General features: G+C 35.6%; 1 protein-coding gene across 1 annotated transcript in view; it reads left to right on the top strand.

Annotated features, from left to right (window-relative positions):
- The window catches only part of LOC131851309 (protein phosphatase 1 regulatory subunit 12B), a 166,597-nt gene extending 149,436 nt beyond the window's left edge, over positions 1–17,161 (top strand). Inside the window, exons 4-6 of the mRNA XM_059201796.1 lie at positions 10,753–10,854; positions 12,256–12,453; positions 14,241–17,161. Of these exons, the coding sequence (XP_059057779.1) occupies positions 10,753–10,854; positions 12,256–12,453; positions 14,241–16,976 (3,036 nt within the window). The 3' untranslated portion in view covers positions 16,977–17,161. The remainder of the gene's footprint in view (positions 1–10,752; positions 10,855–12,255; positions 12,454–14,240) is intronic.
- Positions 17,162–18,466: the final 1,305 nt, after the last annotated feature.

Genomic DNA, 18,466 nt, shown 5'->3' with positions numbered 1-18,466 from the left:
TAATTATGTTCTGGGCGTGACTAGTGAGATTGCATCATGATCCTGTCGTTCTTAATCCAGTTTTTCAATACTTGCTAAACCACGTTAAGTCTAGCCGTATTTACCCTTTATAGCTTCTAGACTATTTCTAGAAAGTGGCAAGAGCTCCAACGACAAGAGCGTCGCTCTTAAATTATGACTGAATGAATGAAGACTCCTGTATCCCCCTCTGATCGATCCCCCGTCCAATTCAAAAGGGCATTGAAATTACGACAGCCGGAGACGAGGTTCGAACGTCATATCTGTCAGGCGAAAGTTGGCTTTCAGCCGCTCCATAAGTTCTTCCGCGGGTTTGGAGTGCAATCTGCACTCGCCCCCTAACATCCGGTGACGCTGTAAGGGCTGCGGCCAACAACATTAGAAAAAAAAGGCTCTATATCGGTTTTATTCTTCGCACGGAATATTTGTATTTATAAGTATTTAGCGGGTACGTTAGGACCGCTATTCTTAGCGTTTATTGTGTGTTCTTTTGATACAAGCAGCAACAGGAAAGGAGGACGTGAAGTGATGAGTCCAGTGATGTCTATTTACATATTTATATTGTAGAAATATTTACAATACATATACACAAAGAGGCGATTGGGTCTCGATAGACAGGCCTGTTATTTTATTGTACTGTTGTAACTAGGCAACGGTGTTGCCGCGAGATAATAGTTAATTCGCTACAAGTTTGTATTTGTCTGGGTGTTTACTATTTATATATTAAAGTATTTTTTATATTAGATGTCTAGTACCCATAACATATACTCTACTTAGCTTTGGATTAGAGTACGCTACGTGAAGTGTCCAAGAATATTACATATTACATTATATTACATTAGTACACTTTTAGCGGCTACAATAGGACCATTAATATTTCGTATTGTGCTTTATAACAACCGATAGGTGAAGGAAAATGAGGAGATGGCCCAGTTGTGGCTATTTACATTATGTATATTTGGTAAAGATATTTACAGATAGAAGTTATATGCATATAAAGTACTAGCTGTGCCCGCGGTTTCACGCGTTAAATTTCAATAAAAAATATAGCCTATTTTTTATTCCAAATTACTATATATCACTAGTTTCATCAATATACGTTCAGTAGTTTTTTTTTATTCTATTATATATAGGGTTTATTCCGGAGAATATACCCCCTACTCTGCAACAATACATAATATCTAAATTATGATACATTTCTTTCTGTTCAGCAGTGAAAGAGTAACAAACATCCATACTCATAAACTTTCGCGTTATTATTAGTGTATTTACAAAAGGATTCGGTCCCGAATAACAAGCTTCTTGCTCCGTCGTAATTTGGTAACGGTGTTACCGTGAGATGATAGTAAATTCGCCACACACAGTTGTACAAACATTTTACCCAAGGGTTGAATACATTCATTTCATTTATTCATGACAATTTATATTGTGTTGAATTTTATTACATATCATAATTTTAAATAATGCATTATATGTCTAAAGTAGATACGTGTCTAATAAGGAAAAATGTCAATTTCATAATAATAAATTTAAATGTCATGTCCATTATTACACTTATTTTGTAATTCATTAATTGTATACTAAACTTCTTCAATAAAAATCCTTTAGTTTGCGTTTAAAATCATCCGTATAGAATAAACTTTTTAAATCTATAGACAACTTATTACATAATTGTATGGGCTGGTAGTGTGAACTTCACTACCTCCAGTGTAGGTGACAACTGACTCAGAAAATGTTGTCTCCTTGTGCTCGCTCTGGTTTGTCTCTCCTCATCAGTTTCATATTCTTGTATATGTTTGGCGAACTGTGTCAATGTTACCAGAATATATAGAGATGGTACAGTAAGAATGCCTAATATTCCGAAATAGTCTCGACAGGATTCCTGTTGCTCAATTCGAAAAATTGTTCTATTAGGTGTACAGCTTTGCTTCCGCCGAAATTCGAGGCTTTATTGTAAAAAACTGGTTATATTTTTTACTTTCCCTATTGTTGACTTTCAGGCGTTTTGAAATGGCTTGTTGATCACTCTCAATGATCCTGCCAATTCTTGTTGCGTTTGACACGAGTCTTGATCAAGTAATGCCTCCAATTTTGCATCTTCGAAAACCTTCTCTCTTCCACCGCCATGCTGGTCTTCAAAATCATCGTTCTTGAAGCGTTGAAACCACTCTCGGGACGTTCTTTCATTAATAGCAGCCTCATTATAGGCATTTGAGAGCATTCGATAAGCCTCATCCGCAGATTTCTTCATGTTAAAGCAGAAACTTAAACCTCCCGCAAATGACGAGAATTTGGCTGGTAAGCTGACATGTTTAGTAGAGAATAACTTTGTGATGCAGACACAAATCGACTAATATTTCGATGGCGTTTTGTTTACAAATACCTAAGCTTATTGTATGACATCTACGATCTATTCATATCGACTACCATTTACCGCTACAGCCATCTGTTTCAAAACGGCGGAAGCAAAGTTGTACACCTAATAATTGCTCTTTTTTGGAGCACGAATACCATGTCCATAATATAATAGACAAATCTGTCTATTCACTTTTCCATTAAGTTTCTTATTAATACAAACCATAAAACCAACACTAAAGTAACTAATTCAGTTTTTTATACAGAAGTGGAACCGGCACGTCCATTTGTTTTATTACTATCTAATCAATTAAGATTTGATACGGATTCTTGTGGGCCATATTTATTGCTCTCCACTTTTAGTTTACCGCCATAATCTATGCGTAGTATTATCTGTAGGTTTTAAGATAATTTTATTCTATAATTCCTTAATTATGGGCATTTTGGTTTAAACGTGTTAAGTAACGATTAGATGAGGTTTAATTGATGATCTGTTATGGTTAATTTTTAGAGAAAGTAATTTAAGATACGAAACTGTATGATGTATAGTTGGAAGTAATTTGTGGGCGATAGAATGAGTGGATTCCATGCGTGAGATGAATAAAACAACGCATGAGAAATAGTAAATACTTCGACTGCAGATACGAAAAGGTGATAATAAAATATATGATAATTCTAGAACTTAAAAAAAGAAATAACACATAATTGATAAAAATGTTCAATAACTTGTAACATGTTTTGTAAGAAAAATTATTGCTGGAAGTTGTATCATATTTTGATACTTTTTCCTGTTATCTTTGATTATTATATTATGATCTATTCGAGATGAATAAATTTCTAAAAAAAAATCTAAATATATATAACTCAAAGGTGTCTGACTGACATAGTGATCTATCAACGCACAGCCCAAACCACTGGACGGATCGGGCTGAAATTTGGCATGCAGGTAGATGTTATGACGTAGGCATCTGCTAAGAAAGGATTTTGATTAATTCTACCCCCAACGGAATAAAATAAGGGATGATGCAGGATGTCAATATATTAGTTTGACCCTGTCAGTACCTAATGGAAAAAATAAATTAAGAAGAACAAAATATTTTTTAGTTCTTTAAGCTACTTTTATTTTGTAAAAATAAAGTTAAATTCCAAGTGTACGAAGTCGCGGGAATAGCTAGTTAATTAAATAAATTACTAAGTAACCTTGCTCCAGTCGCAAGAATATTATGCAGCTGATCCGCTCAACTTCATCTGCGTAACATTTTTCCTGTTTTGCTACATTTTTCATTGCAGCTCCTCTCTTGTTAGTCGTAGCGTGATGTAATAGTCTTTCTTGATAAATTGTCTATCTAACATTCTTTTCGTATTAGTTTTCTAACTCGGATCAGAAGTACCAGAGATTATCATGAACATCCAAACTCACAAACCTTACCTCTTAACATTAGTAGGTAGGTATAGATAAATAAATTATATAACGTTCTTATTATAGAATAAATATATATATATATATATGTATATATATGTGAGAGGGTCGTGATTTAGTGGGTACAACGACTTGGTCAAAAACTTTGTCAGATATAGACCTATTATGATCTTTGGTCTATTTGAAATTACTATTGCATAATTATAATAATATCTCAGGACAAATCACACAGCGTCATCTAGTTCCAAGCTATGGCGAACTTATGTTATGTGTACTAGACAACTGATATAAATTTATAGAAACATTTTATTTGTAAATACATATAAAACACTCAGATCAATACGAACAATCATACTCATGAATACAAACATTTGTACCGTACGAGGAATCGAACCACAGTGACCATCGAAAGTAAGTCAGTGTACTAAACCACTAGAGCACAGTAGCCAATACAAATATTACATATGTTTCTGTCGCCAACAACCACAACAGCCCTTCGGTAAACGATTACACCAATAAAGTACCTCGATTAACGATTAATTAATCGATTTGATACTGCCCTAACGCGAGTTTATGTTAATTGGCAAAATTAAATACAAAATCGGTCGCTCTAAAGTTTTATGTCTTATTCTGTCACCTCTAATTGGACGTTTACAGCTGCACGCTACATTTTATCGCCCTCAATTTGTATGGGACGGGGAAAGTGATTTTTTTATTATTTTATAGCTTAATTAACTGTTAGTAGCGCAGTGAATATGCTTGTACATACTTGATGCATTTTATGTGGGAAATCTAATTATCCAATAGATTATAAATTCGTTGGTAAGTAGGTTATGTTTCGCTAGAAAACTATATACTAACGTATACCAATACTAAAAAAGATTTTTGACTATACGTTTTCAAAGAGTTGTTACCACCTTATAAGACTTGTAAATAAGAAACAACCTGTACACAATGCTTTTTTTTCCTTAATCCTTTAATTAATTTAATCCTTTTTAATTGTGGTAGAGGCAAAGATCCTAAGGCCGTACAGCCTAGTCTACTTTTACTGTACATAATGCTCCTATAAAAGACCTTGTACATTTTTTTTAGATGAATATATAAAAAACAAAATCCGAAACATGCTGCTAAATGATTCCTATAACGGTTTTTTTCAATGATATTGTAAACTTGTTTTTTTATAACGATACAATAACATTTCAAAACACGAAAATTAAATCTAAGTTATTTAATTTTTGTTTTATTTCAACAGATTCAATTTTGACTGAATTCTCATACGGGCGACACATAGATCAGAAAGTCGACTTTTATATTATACAATTTAGTATTAATTACTCTGTGCTTTAATATCAAAACGGCGCCAATTGTACTTTATCTTATTATAATAAACGCGGAACTTTGTAAGTGTGTATGGATAGATGGATGTTTGTTACTCTTTCACGCAAGAAGTACTGTATGGATTTTAATAAATAATACAGCTTATACATCAGAATAACACACAGACTATAAATTTTACGCGGGTAAACCGCGGCCACAGCGAGTCATGTATAAACGTTATGTCCATGTTTAACTAAAATTCAACGCATAACCTAAAATAACTACTTAAATACATATACAATACTGTTCCAGCATCGTTTAAGGTTTTTCTTTTTTGCAGTTGCTTAATTAACACTAAGCAGTGTCTGTTGCAAAGTTGTTTCGCGCGAAAAAATGGCGCGAATGCCATTCTTTGTTAGTGGTGTGAAAACTTACGCACTGTTCACTTCTAGTAGAAGATGTATATATTTAAAAAGAAGTAAAAATTTGTCTCTGCTATAATACTATCCGCCTACTGTTTATGTCGTACTCGTCCTTTTTATGTTTTATTTATCCTCGTAGAAAAGGCAAAGAGTCTAAGTAGATACAGCCATTGTTTTTCATATCATTTTTATATTTGTAGTACTTATCCTTGACATACATTATAATACCATTTGCAGACTTGCATTACTAGGAAAAATATTCATTTTTTTATGAACCTGTGATACCAATTTTATTTAAGCGTAGCAGTATTTTCGATAAATTGTTTGCATAAAATAAATATATAAGGTTATGTTCGCAGGCACAAGTCCGTCGCTCGAAACATAACAATTTTTCTAAAGAACTCTTTTTTTAGAAAGTAATTAAATATAATTCCAGCCACTCTCAGTAAATAATGTCAAAGTTAACGCGAACTTGCGACATTAAAACTATCTATCTATAATTATCATAACGTGTATATGTTTTATTACTGTACTCATCGAATGTGTTGTCTATAATTATATAAAACATATCTCCAACATGTTTTGTGCTCATATGAAACAGCACGAAAGTGCTAAACATGACAACACCGAAGGAATAAAATATATCAATGTAACAAACAACAATCAACAAGGACTATAAATCGAGTATGTCGACATTGGCGCTATTTTATCGACATTTTCACATCACTACAGGACAACACCGCCTAGGGCCGTGAATCGTTCGTGTAACAATCCCTTATAGCTTGCAGCAATGTGTTCCGAGTTTAAACCTTTAAGGCGGTGTTTACATTGACCAAATCCTTATTACAATTAAATATTCATATTTTTGTATTTCATTATATCTATGCATATATTATATATATATATGTGTGTCTATAGATAGATGTCAATAGAATGCAGTCTTTCTGCCTAGTCCGGAAGGTTCTGCATTGTCCGTCTTCATTCTGTACCAAATTTATTGGTGTGACATCAAATCATAGACAATATATTTTTTTATTCGACTGGAATATCAAACAACCTGACGGGTGATCTGATGGCTCGTTGTCCTATATTATAAAAAATACATTATACGCCTCACTCTAAAACACTAATAATACACAGTTTGAAAAAACCTTATACCTACCTACATTAATTTTAAACATAATTCAAATTCAAATTCAGAAATCATTTATTCATGTAGGACATTTTAGCCGCTTATGAACGTCAAGTTTTTACATTATAATTTTTTTTCCCTACCGTCCGTCATAGACATTAAATGAGGAATTATCTTACGTCAGTAAAGACAGTGTGATCACACCTTTAACTTGACATTGTCCATTCGCGTCAGCATTGCGTTCTTCGAAAATTGCCTCTGAAATCCTGGGCTCTTATAAACCTTATACGTTGAATTTTAAGAATGAAAATCCTTTGAAATGCCCTTTATTACGTAAATAATGGTTCCGTACATCATCACGAGTGTCGTTGCAGAAACATCACGGCCGGTAACAATATTTGATGGCGATGTAACTACGCATTATAAGTATGATTCCTTGGCCCCATCGTATCTTATCGTGAATCAAAACGAGACAAAATATATAGTTTATCTACTGCTTTATTTATTATTAGTTGAACTCCGTTGTACTCACATATATCACGGGGAGAGTTCTGAGAAATTGTTCGGATTAATACAAGCTGCTGAGTTTCACCACCGTACCACCCGCCAGAAATTAAAATACCATCCTGATCATCTGGATGAATGGCGGTCTTCCACCGTGCGGTTTTCTAGAAACTTTTTGCCTCGCACAACCACATTATGGAATCACCTTCCAGCAATGGTATTTCCGAACCGATACGATATTGAAACCTTCAAGAAAAGAGCTTATTCCTTTTTAAAAGGCCGACAACGTACTTGCAATTCCCCTGGTGTTGCGGGTGCTCATGGGCGGCGGTAATCACTTACCATAAGGTGAGCCGCATGCTCGTTTGTCCCCTGTGTTATAAAAAAAAAAACTCTATTTCCGAGATGTTTGGAATGACAATACATTGTTTAAAATATGCATTAAATTAAAGTGAAACTACCACAACAGAAATAGAAATAATATTTATTCAAATAAACTTAATACAAGCACTTTTGAATAGTTATATTTTTTATTCTACCACTCATTCGGAACGCAGATTCATCACAAGAAGAATTAGCAAGAAACTTATGTATTGCTCTTCTGAATTGATGTTTTTTTTATATAAATAACTAGCTGTTCCCGCGACTTCGTCCGCGGTTAAATTTTATTTTATTTTTCTAAAATAAAAGTAACCTAAGTTACTCCTTATTACATCAGCTACTTGCAAAAAAATGTCCCGTCAAAATCGCTCCAGTCATTTCAGAGATTAGCCGGAACAAACAGACCGACTGACAGACAGGTAAAAATTGTAAAAAAATATATTTTGGTGTATGTACCGTATTTATATACATAATGCATGTAGTAAGACACTCCAATTTTATTTATATGTATAGATTATAGTGTAACAAGTAAGAAACATGCGATAATCAACATAGAAACCGCTACGCACTCATTCTTACTGCAATCAAGATAATATTGTCAGCGCTATGAATATAAGTTTTTGTACAAAAAACATTATCATCGTTAACGAACTCTTCAATTTTATAGTATGCTTTTATACAAAGGAAGTGTTTTATATGACATTTAAATCTTTTTTCAAGCAGATTTAGAACAGACTGTGGTATTTTGTTTTACAACCTTACGCAGATAACAAAAATCCGCATTCTAATTGGTCATGTCGTTTCTGAGATTAGCATGCAGAAATACAGAGACAAACAAACAAATAATCTAACAATGTTGTGTACTGTAACAATGATAAAATACTCAAATACTTTTTCTCATATACCTTCCATGTACATACAGACAAAAAATTAGTTAAATTTCCATAATAAGATTATCTACACATACTATGAATAGATTCAAAATTTTTATTATTCATGCATTCCACAAATAAAAATAAATGTAAATTCAAACATAATTAGATATTATTACATACATACAAACACCATTAAATTTCCTAGACTTAGTCGGTTGTTGTAATGAATTCCAACAGACTAGTTCTTGTATAATGATTGATACGACACTGAGATGCTACCTAAAATAACCTTACTACGACTCGTTACAGAAATAGAAATAACTTTATTCAAATAAACTCATTACAAGCACTTTTGAATAGTCATATTTTGATTCTACCACTCATTCGGAATGCAGATTCATCACAAGAAGAACGAACAAGAAACTTGTGTGTTGCTCTTTTTAATAGATTATTTTTTTTATATAAATAATTACAGTATAACAAGTAAGAGGCATGCGATAATCAACATAGAAATCGCTACGCACTCATTATTAGTGTAATTAGATAATATTGTCAGTGCTATGGATTTAAAGTTTTTCTAGACGACTATCAAACAGCTTTTGTATCTTAAAAAATATGAAAACTAATGGTATTAGTTAGTTAATACCCTGTATATATATATATTTTACTGTCTGTACCCACGTGAAATTTATAGCTGTGTTATTCAAATGTATAAGCTATATCACTGTAAAGTTTCAACTAAATCCGTTCAGCAGTTTCTGCGTGAAAGAGTAACAAACATCCATCCATACATACAAACTTTTGCATTTATAATAAGATTGAATTATACATTATAATATTCTATTATATTTAAATATTTATAACTCGTGTACTGACATTACCCGATCGATCCCGATCGATCACCCGTCCAATTCAAACGGGGATCGAAATTACGGCCCGAACGTAGGTTCGAACCCCTAGCTGTGCCCTGAGATTAAAGTCGTATCCGTCAGGCGGGAGTTGGCTTTGCACTCGCCCTATGGTCTGGTGAAGCTGTAAAGACTATTGCGCCTAAAAGCATTAGAATAGTTAAAAAAAACCAACCACGATTGAAAAAACCTTATTAAACTTATACATTACATTTAAACCTATGTAGATTACATTGCTAAAAGTTTTATTTATATAGGCTAGTAAAATAGGCAAAAACAACGAAAGAAGAGTTCTAAGGGACTGAAGTGAAGAATTTCTATTTATATATAGCGATGTTTGCATTCAGGTTACTAAGTAAAAGCTAGTTTAACAGTCAAAGTTACATTTATACTGCGAACAGAGTGATGCAATAGAAATAATCTTTATTCAAATCAACTTAATATAAGCGCTTTTGAATAGTCACATTTTTTATTCTACCACTCATTCGGAATGCAGACTCATAACAAGAAGAATGAGCAAGAAACTTATGTGTTGTGATGATAATAATCTTGCGCTTATGTAACAGTGATACTACAGATAACAAATATTATAACTGATGATATTATTATATGACAAAAAATAATAATAAATACAATAATAAAAATTCTATATATATATATGTATTTGTTGTATTTACAGTTACAACACTGTCAGTATCTTCGGAACCTTGCCTAAGGAGTCCCTCCTTTTAGTAATATATTTTAGATATTATATTATATTTTTTAAGGTTTTTAGTTTCAGGTTAATTGTTCTAGTATAGGTATATTTTTTTATTTCTATATAAATAGTCAAATTGTATTCATTGAGTTACAAGTACCAGTTATATAAATAACTAGCTTTTGCCCGCGGCTTCATTTATCCCCTTAGGGGTGGAATTTATCAAAATCCTTTCTTAGGATTCCCTAAGAATATAATATAATCCATACGTCATAGTAGGTTTATGTATGCAGTCTCAGCCTGATCGGTTTAAAATTGACAAAGTTTCATACAAACTTTCATCCCCTATTTTATCCCCTTAGGGGTGGAATTAATGAAAACCCTTTCTTAGCGGATGCCTACGTCTTAACATCTACCTGCATACCAAATTTCAGCCCGCTCCGTCCAGTGGTTTGGGCTGTGCGTTGATAGATCACTACGTCAGTCACCTTTGAGTTATATATATAAATTTTATCCCCTTGGGGGTAGAATTAATGAAAATCCTTTCTTAGCGGATGCCTAAGTCATAACATCTAACTGCATGCCAAATTTAAGCCCGCTCTGTCCAGTGGTTTGAGCTGTGTGTTGAGAGATCACTACGTCAGTCACCTTTGAGTTATATATATAAAATAATAATTATACTTATTCAGAAAATTATTCAGAAATCCATATGTTACTTTACAGAATGGATGCAGTGCGCTCCAGCGGGCGTCTGCCGATGGCCACGTGGAAGTGGTACACCTCCTGCTGCAGCACGGCGCCGATCCCAATAAGCAGGACCTGGTTGTGAGTTACTACTTTTTTTATACTACGTGAGCAATCACGACTCAAGCGCTAGCTCTACATTCAAACGTTGTTTTAAATGAAAGTACACAACATTTTAATAAAAATTATATGTCATTTGAAAGCTTGAAACCTACCCTAAAAAAAACATCAACACCATTAAATAAAACAAGTACCAACATGTTCATTTGCGCAATTAGGGCGTATGGGACAAATTACTCACTACGCTACCTGCGAGTTGCACTACCCTGTACCCCTATATAAACCCACGTGACCCTTCAATCCTTATCGTTCACTTTTACACACACACACACACGACACCGTCCTCGCCGGCGAAGACGACGACCCCAATACACCATATCGCGCATTCAACCGGGCGCCTGCGCGCGCCCGGACACTCCACACCGGCGCCCCCGGGCACCCCGCCCCTCCGATGGATCCCCCATCCAATTCAAACGAGGATCGAAATTACGACGGCCTGGGACGAGGTTTGAACCCCTAGTGGTGCCCTCAGACTAAAGTCGTATCCGTCAGGCAGGAGCTGGCCTTCAGCCGCTCCATAAGTCCTTCCGCGGGTTTGGAGTGCCATCTGCACTCGCCCCCTATCGTCCGGTGAAGCTGTAAAGGCCAGCGGCGGCAAACAGTATTAGAGTAGTCCGAAAAAAATCCATCCTTATCAGTCGCTTATCAATAGTTGACCGATACACATCTCCGCAAGCTGCATTCATTGTTTTCAAAAAACCATGGATATCGCATCTCAAGAAGCCGCTCAAGTTTAGTGTAAGAATTCTTCATTGCCGTTAACTACCTTTACACGACACTCTTCTTCTACGTTCTTTTACGCGCGGTCAGGAGCGCACGCATACATAGTACATAGATTTTGTTCTACGCAGCTTTTGTTATTGGTAATACAAGGTATAGTTTTCTTTTACAAATACATACATAATATACATAGTAAACACCCAGACCGATACAAGTAATCATACTCATGAATACTGTTCTATCGTGTGTGGATTCGAATCCGCGACCATAGAAAGTATTAGTGTGCTAAAACCGAGGCCATCATAGACGTATATAACAATCACCGTTTTCCATCAGGAGTGTCCTCCTGTTGGATTGTTTAACATCCATTACTACATTACTTAAGCGTAAAATATGCTCTCCCGTATTACTATCTCTGAGGAGTAAAGTATGTTTTTAATAATAGTGGAATGGTATGGAGGATGATGAGATGAACATGATGTCAGATCAGTTAGCCCATCGAGAGAAATTCACCAAAAATTTATCAGGATCGTTTCCAGGACCACGTAGCTAAACTTGACATGGTGCATTGCTAGCATCAGGGCCATCAGTCCGCATTACTAAAAATCCCTTTTCCCCACTAAAGTATTATTAAATTTTCAGCACGGCAACACTGCGGCACACGAAGCCGCGTGGAAGGGCTACTCGAGATGCGTGGCGCTACTGGCCGGTGGGGGCGCGGACCTACGCGCGCGTAACGCGGGAGGCTTCACTGCCCTACACCTCGCTTGCCAAAATGGGCATAACCAGTCCTGCCGAGAAATTCTCCTCGCGGGGGCGCCGCCCGATGATCAGAATAATGTGAGTCATTCCCAAGAAGACCTTTTGTATTATCTATACGTACACCGAATGTCCAATGGGATAAGAAGTGCCAAAGGGTAGAAAGTATCGTGATCGTTGTCCTTACACATAACTCTTGCTGCCTTTGTATTCATAATTCGTCTGCGAGCAGCTTCCAGACTTCTCGACTCTGCTATCTATGCTATACTAAATTGGTTCACATGTAATAATCTATTATTGAACTCCAACAAAACTAAGTGCATTAAATTCACGCTGCCTAATGTAAAACAAGGAAATACGCAGCTATTGCTTAATGATGAAATAGTAATTTTGGTTAATGATACAGTTTTTTTAGGAATAACATTGGACTCGAAGTTACAATGGGGGCCCCATATTTCAAAATTAGCCAGTAGACTTAGTTCTGCTGCTTATGCAATTAGAAGGATAAGGCAATTAACAGACGTGGCGACGACAAAACTTGTATATTTTAGTTATTTCCATAGCATTATGTCTTATGGCATACTGCTATGGGGTAAAGCTGCCGACATAAATACTATATTTATTTTACAAAAGAGAACCATACGTTCTATTTATGGTATGGGTTCTAGAGAGTCATTACGTCAATGCTTTAAACAATCAAATATCCTCACCGTTGCCTCACAGTACATTTATGAAAATATTATGTATACAAGGAAAAACTTAGATAGTTTCAAGAAACTTAAAGACTGTACAAGTAGAAACTTACGCAATAAAAATAAGCTAATTTTACCTAAACGCCGTCTACACAAAGTTAGTAATTCATTTTATGGTAATTGCGTAAGATTCTATAATAAACTGCCAGAGTCTACGCTAAATCTTACAGAGAGGCAATTCAATTATTATATTAAACAAATGTTATGTAAAAAAGCCTATTATAAGATAGATGAATTTATAGATGATAGCAATATATAGCAAGAATAAGTTTATTTGCGGACAACGTTACAATTTTAATTTTCATACTGCTTTCTTGATATATGATAGCGTAGCGGCTTTTGTATTGATTGCCGCATGCATCCTTATGTAAAGTGCGAATACTGTAACTACCATATAGTAATTTTTGTAGCTGTGACGTGATCGTGTGGAATGAGTAGTCATGCTCACTAAAATGTCCAGACATGTGGCGGCGTGGTGGGCCGGGTCAATGGGCTCCCTAAAATATGGTCGAGCGCAGTGATGGCTGGCTCATCCGTCATACTTGTGAACGAGTGCTGCTTGTAGGGACTGGTCTGCTCTTATCACTACGACTGATTTAATCTTATTGCATGATTATATTTGACCCAAAAAATTAGTGCTTGTTGGTAGTTTGTATTCACACGTTTCGACTTGTAAATGTAAACTTACAAGGATTATTTAAAAGAGCAACACACAAGTTTCTTGCTCGTTCTTCTTAGACAGCTTTCCAAACGAGTGGTAGATAAAAAACAAATTGTTATGACTATTCAAAAGTGCTTAAATTAAGTTTATTTGAATAAATGATTTTCTATTCTATTCTATTCTATTCCATATAATCCCAAACTAGTACCTTTGGCAGAGCATACTACCATATTCTCCTATAGCTTTTCCCATGAATTGATATTTGAGTGACATTTTTTTCATAAATATCAGTGTCCTGTCATCTTTATGAAATAGCGAGGAGATGACGTAATAGACTGTACTTGTAACTTAAAATAATAAAATATACTATACATAAAACACTTCACTTTAAAAACTCTTAATGATCTAGAGAAGAAATCTACTGCTTACAATAATTTTTACATTATTAATTTCAGTATGGCGACACTGCACTCCATACGGCCGCTCGGTACGGCCACGCCGGAGTTACACGCATCCTCATCTCCGCACAATGTAGAGTATCAGAGCAAAACAAGAACGGGGACACAGCACTTCACATTGCAGCAGCCATGGGCAGGAGAAAACTAACCAGAATTCTTTTAGAAGCCGGCTGCGATAAATCCCTTAGAAATCATCAAGGAGAAACAGCAAGAGATATCGCGACCAGAAAAGATCTTCAGGAAATCATCAGTATACTTAATACGCCTGTAGCAAAGCAGACGAAAAAGAAAGAAAAACAAAGGGATAAAAGCAAAGAGAGAACTATAGACGAACCTGATGATGGAAAGAAGAAAAATAAGGACAAGAAAAAGAAGAATGTACACTTCGAAACTCCACCTACAATCCAATGGTCACCATACGGATGTCATTACTATCCCGATCCCAAATTCTTCCCCAAACCAAAACTAAGCTCTCTACCCACCGAACCACTGAAAAAAGGTGAGCAATATTATTTGGATTTGGCTGGAAATATTAAAAAAGGGCCCATTGGTGCTGGGTATACCTGCTATTGTGCACCATTCTTTAAGCATATGGAGGATAAGTTGAACGAAGACAAGAAAGATTTGAAACGTCACATAGATCGAGCTCACGAGAGATTAGACCAGAAAGTAACAGATTTGGAAATGAAGACTCAAGGACAAATATCAGAGCTGACGAGGTTTGTTGCAGCAGAACGGGCATTATGTAAAGAGAGGCACAAACATTTGGAACATTGGATAACTCGTGGCATGATGTTCAGGGCATCGGAAAGAATAAGAAAATTGGATTACAGTCCGAAGGGTTCCTTGGATATAGCACCACTAAAACGGACCAGAAGTTTGGAGCTTCTAGATACGCATGCAGAAGAATGGAGTAAAGTTCACAAAATAATAAAGAGCTTCAATCAGAATACAGAACAGTACGAGAGTAATGCCAAAGAATTGAATGAAAAAAGCAAAATAACGTCCAAAAGCACCGAGGTCTTAGATAGTAGAAAATCGCCAGAAAGTCCGAGACGTAGACTATTGCTTAAAAACTCTAGAAGTAGTGACCATTTAGATGCTGGGCCTAGTAGAAGTTCTCGGTCTCCGCATACTCCAATATCACATACGAGTCCCACTCGAGATAGTAGTCATTTACAAAGCGTAACAGCTGAAATTCATGTAAAAGCTAATAAAGTATCAGTTTCTCAATCACCTGTCTCTATGGAAGTAGAAACTTATAATGAACGGTATGTCTCACCTAGTCGACAATCCAACGTAAGATCTCCAAGTAGTAACCGACAATCAGATTATAAAGCAAGCGATTCCGAAGGAGATAATGTAACAAGAATCTCGAAAGAGAATTCTCAAAATATACCCGTATGGAAAAGCCAAGTGCTTCAAAGAACTGCAGACGATATTCGGAAAAGAGTTATGCTTGAAAAAGAAATGTCCGATGTCATAGCAAGAGGTAATACGAAATCTTTAGATATATCCCAGGATGGATATGTCAGACTTCGTAAACAAGCTAATTACCCTAGAGAGGAAAACGAGGCAGAAAGAGAGCCAAGAAAATCCGTGCAAGAGCTAGTAGCACAAGTGGAGCATCAACAAAGATGCACGTCTCCTGATCCATTACATATAACTAGAAAACCCTTACCCACCGAAGCACAAGAACTTCCTATAACACGAATAAATAAACAACCTTCACCTGGTATACTAAAAATGCCACAACAACCTCAAAGGCCCGCGCCAGTGTTAAAAGAAAAGCCACCGAAAAGCAAACGATTCAGTTTGCATAACCTAATACCATTTCCAACGAGAAAAACCTTCCAAACTCCACCAAAAGATAACAACGGAAATCATTCTGAAAGCAGCGATGAAGAAGACAATCCTATAAGGAGCACAAATCAACCCGGACCAATGAGAAATGCTAACTTGTTGCAAACATTACCGCTGCCTAACTTCGAGACAATGTCTAACAAATCTCAGTCGCCCGCACCTCAAGTACAGTCGAACCAAAACAATCCTTATGTTCAAGATCTAAGGCCGATGATTCCAAAAGACGCTTATTTTCACGAGATACCTAATAGACAAGTGCACCATCAAATGCCATATAAGGATATGATCGATACAGGTCTACCGCTACCTCAATATAAACCTTGTCAAGCTCAATATGATTATAACGAGTCAGGGTTGCCTCAGAACCAAATACAAGCAAGAAACAGGAACCCCTTGTACCACCATCAAACAGGAGTGTTCGATGCTATGATGCAAGATCATATATTGAGAGAAATGGATCGAATACCGCACTGTTACAGCGAACATTTGGATCAGAACACTGAGGTGGAGATTGCTAATCAAAACGATCACTTTCGTGGCGGGTACTACGATAACTGTTCATCAATGTACCCGAATTTTAGAGGAAACCCACATGTCATGAACAGGAAACCAACTCCTGATCACAATTTGCTGCACAGTCGGCTTCAGTCGTTAGCCATCAATACTCATTTAACAGAAACTCAAAGCCAGACAGATAGGGAATCGCATAACGACTCAGGCTATAGTACGAAGGTGTATGGAAGTTCTCAGGGACCATCGCCAAGTCTTTCTGGACACGTCGAGTGTTCTGATAACCTTTCTGGACAAAGAGTGAACGTTGTACCCAATGGTAAAGTAGGAGGACAGTTTGGTGCATCCAGTTTAGTGTAGTATTTGATTGAGAACTTTAAATTGAAGAACCAAATCAGCATGAGAAATAATGCGTAATCATCAATGATACTGAAATGAAAATATGTGCATAACTTAAATTTTTATGATTTATAATATTGTTACATACAGTTCCGATCTTTAGTGTCTTGTCACAGAGACATTTGACAACTCCAATAATTTCATGTACATATAAATTGTTATTAACTTAAGGGATAAAAGTGTTCACTGATTAGAAATCCCATATGATGTAAGTGCAGAATTTAGTAAGAAAATATTACTTGCCTATCCACTATTGAAATCTAGTAATGGTGCAATTATTCAATATTTGTTTAAAAAATCGTAATTAAATTTTGAGGAAAATGTTATGGAACTGACGCATAAACGCTACAAATTTCTTAAAGAAACAAATACCATAAGAATTCGCGACAATTCTCATTCGTAGGCAATATAAAATCTGAATAAATTAAATAGTATATTACGACATACTTATGTATATACTTATGTTATGATGGTTATAACACACGAGGCGAAATTTCGAAGCCGAAGGCGTAATAGAGTCGAGTGCGTTAAATACACACGTATATCGTACAATATTTTTCAACACACTCGATTTAAATAACCTCGACCATAAAACTATGATGCACTGTTGCTTTCTCGCCATTTTACTTTTTTAAATCTGCGCGCTGCGTACTGGCAGACACCGCTCGGTGGTCAGTACAAACTTTGTTAAAAAAAATTCAAATAGTACTGTTATGGACTATAACTTCACTGTTTATAACGCACGCGTGTTTTATGAAGTAAAACCAGGGTAATTAGATCTACTTTACGAGCAAGTGTGTTGAAAAATATGTAACACATTTTTTGCTGTACCTTGAGGACATGGGAATTGGCCCTAAAACATTACACCAAAAGTGTATTCATTTATTATTAAGTATAATATCACTTTTTATGTATTCTAACACCACCACAAAGTATTAAAAAATTAAGACAGTTCTTTACCACACTACCGCAGCATTTGCATTATCTGATAAATTAAAAAAAAAGTCTACAAGTCTACAAGCCTAATTCAGACCATTTTTTTTTAAATTTATATAACAGCATTGGTAATCGATCTAACGGCCCACTTATATAAAAGTAAACGAAAGCGTTTATCCTGTACTTTAATATTCTGTAATTGTAGAATACAGTATTTGTAAAACCAGGTAAGTACTACTCATGAAAATGACTTTACTTTATTTCTAATTTCCCACTTTCTTTAATTAAGAAAGTTTTTCAATTTAATTAATATCTACTATCACTGGCTTTTGACTTGGTCCCCAGTAATTGAAATTGACAGATAATGCAAACGTTGCCAGACCGCCGGAATGGTCTTAGCACATTTACGGCAGTGTAGGAAAAATGATGCCATCTCTATCAACTACAAAGAACTAAAAGGGATAGCAAAACAGGAAAATTATAATGCCATCTCTGTCAACTACAAAGAACTAAAA

This window comes from Achroia grisella, unplaced genomic scaffold, assembly GCF_030625045.1.
Source record: "Achroia grisella isolate CSIRO2021 unplaced genomic scaffold, CSIRO_AGI_Agris_v1 utg782, whole genome shotgun sequence".
In the NCBI taxonomy this organism is placed as follows: domain Eukaryota; kingdom Metazoa; phylum Arthropoda; class Insecta; order Lepidoptera; family Pyralidae; genus Achroia; species Achroia grisella.
The sequence above is the reverse complement of the archived record's forward strand: the minus strand, read 5'-3'. Positions and strand labels throughout refer to the sequence as shown.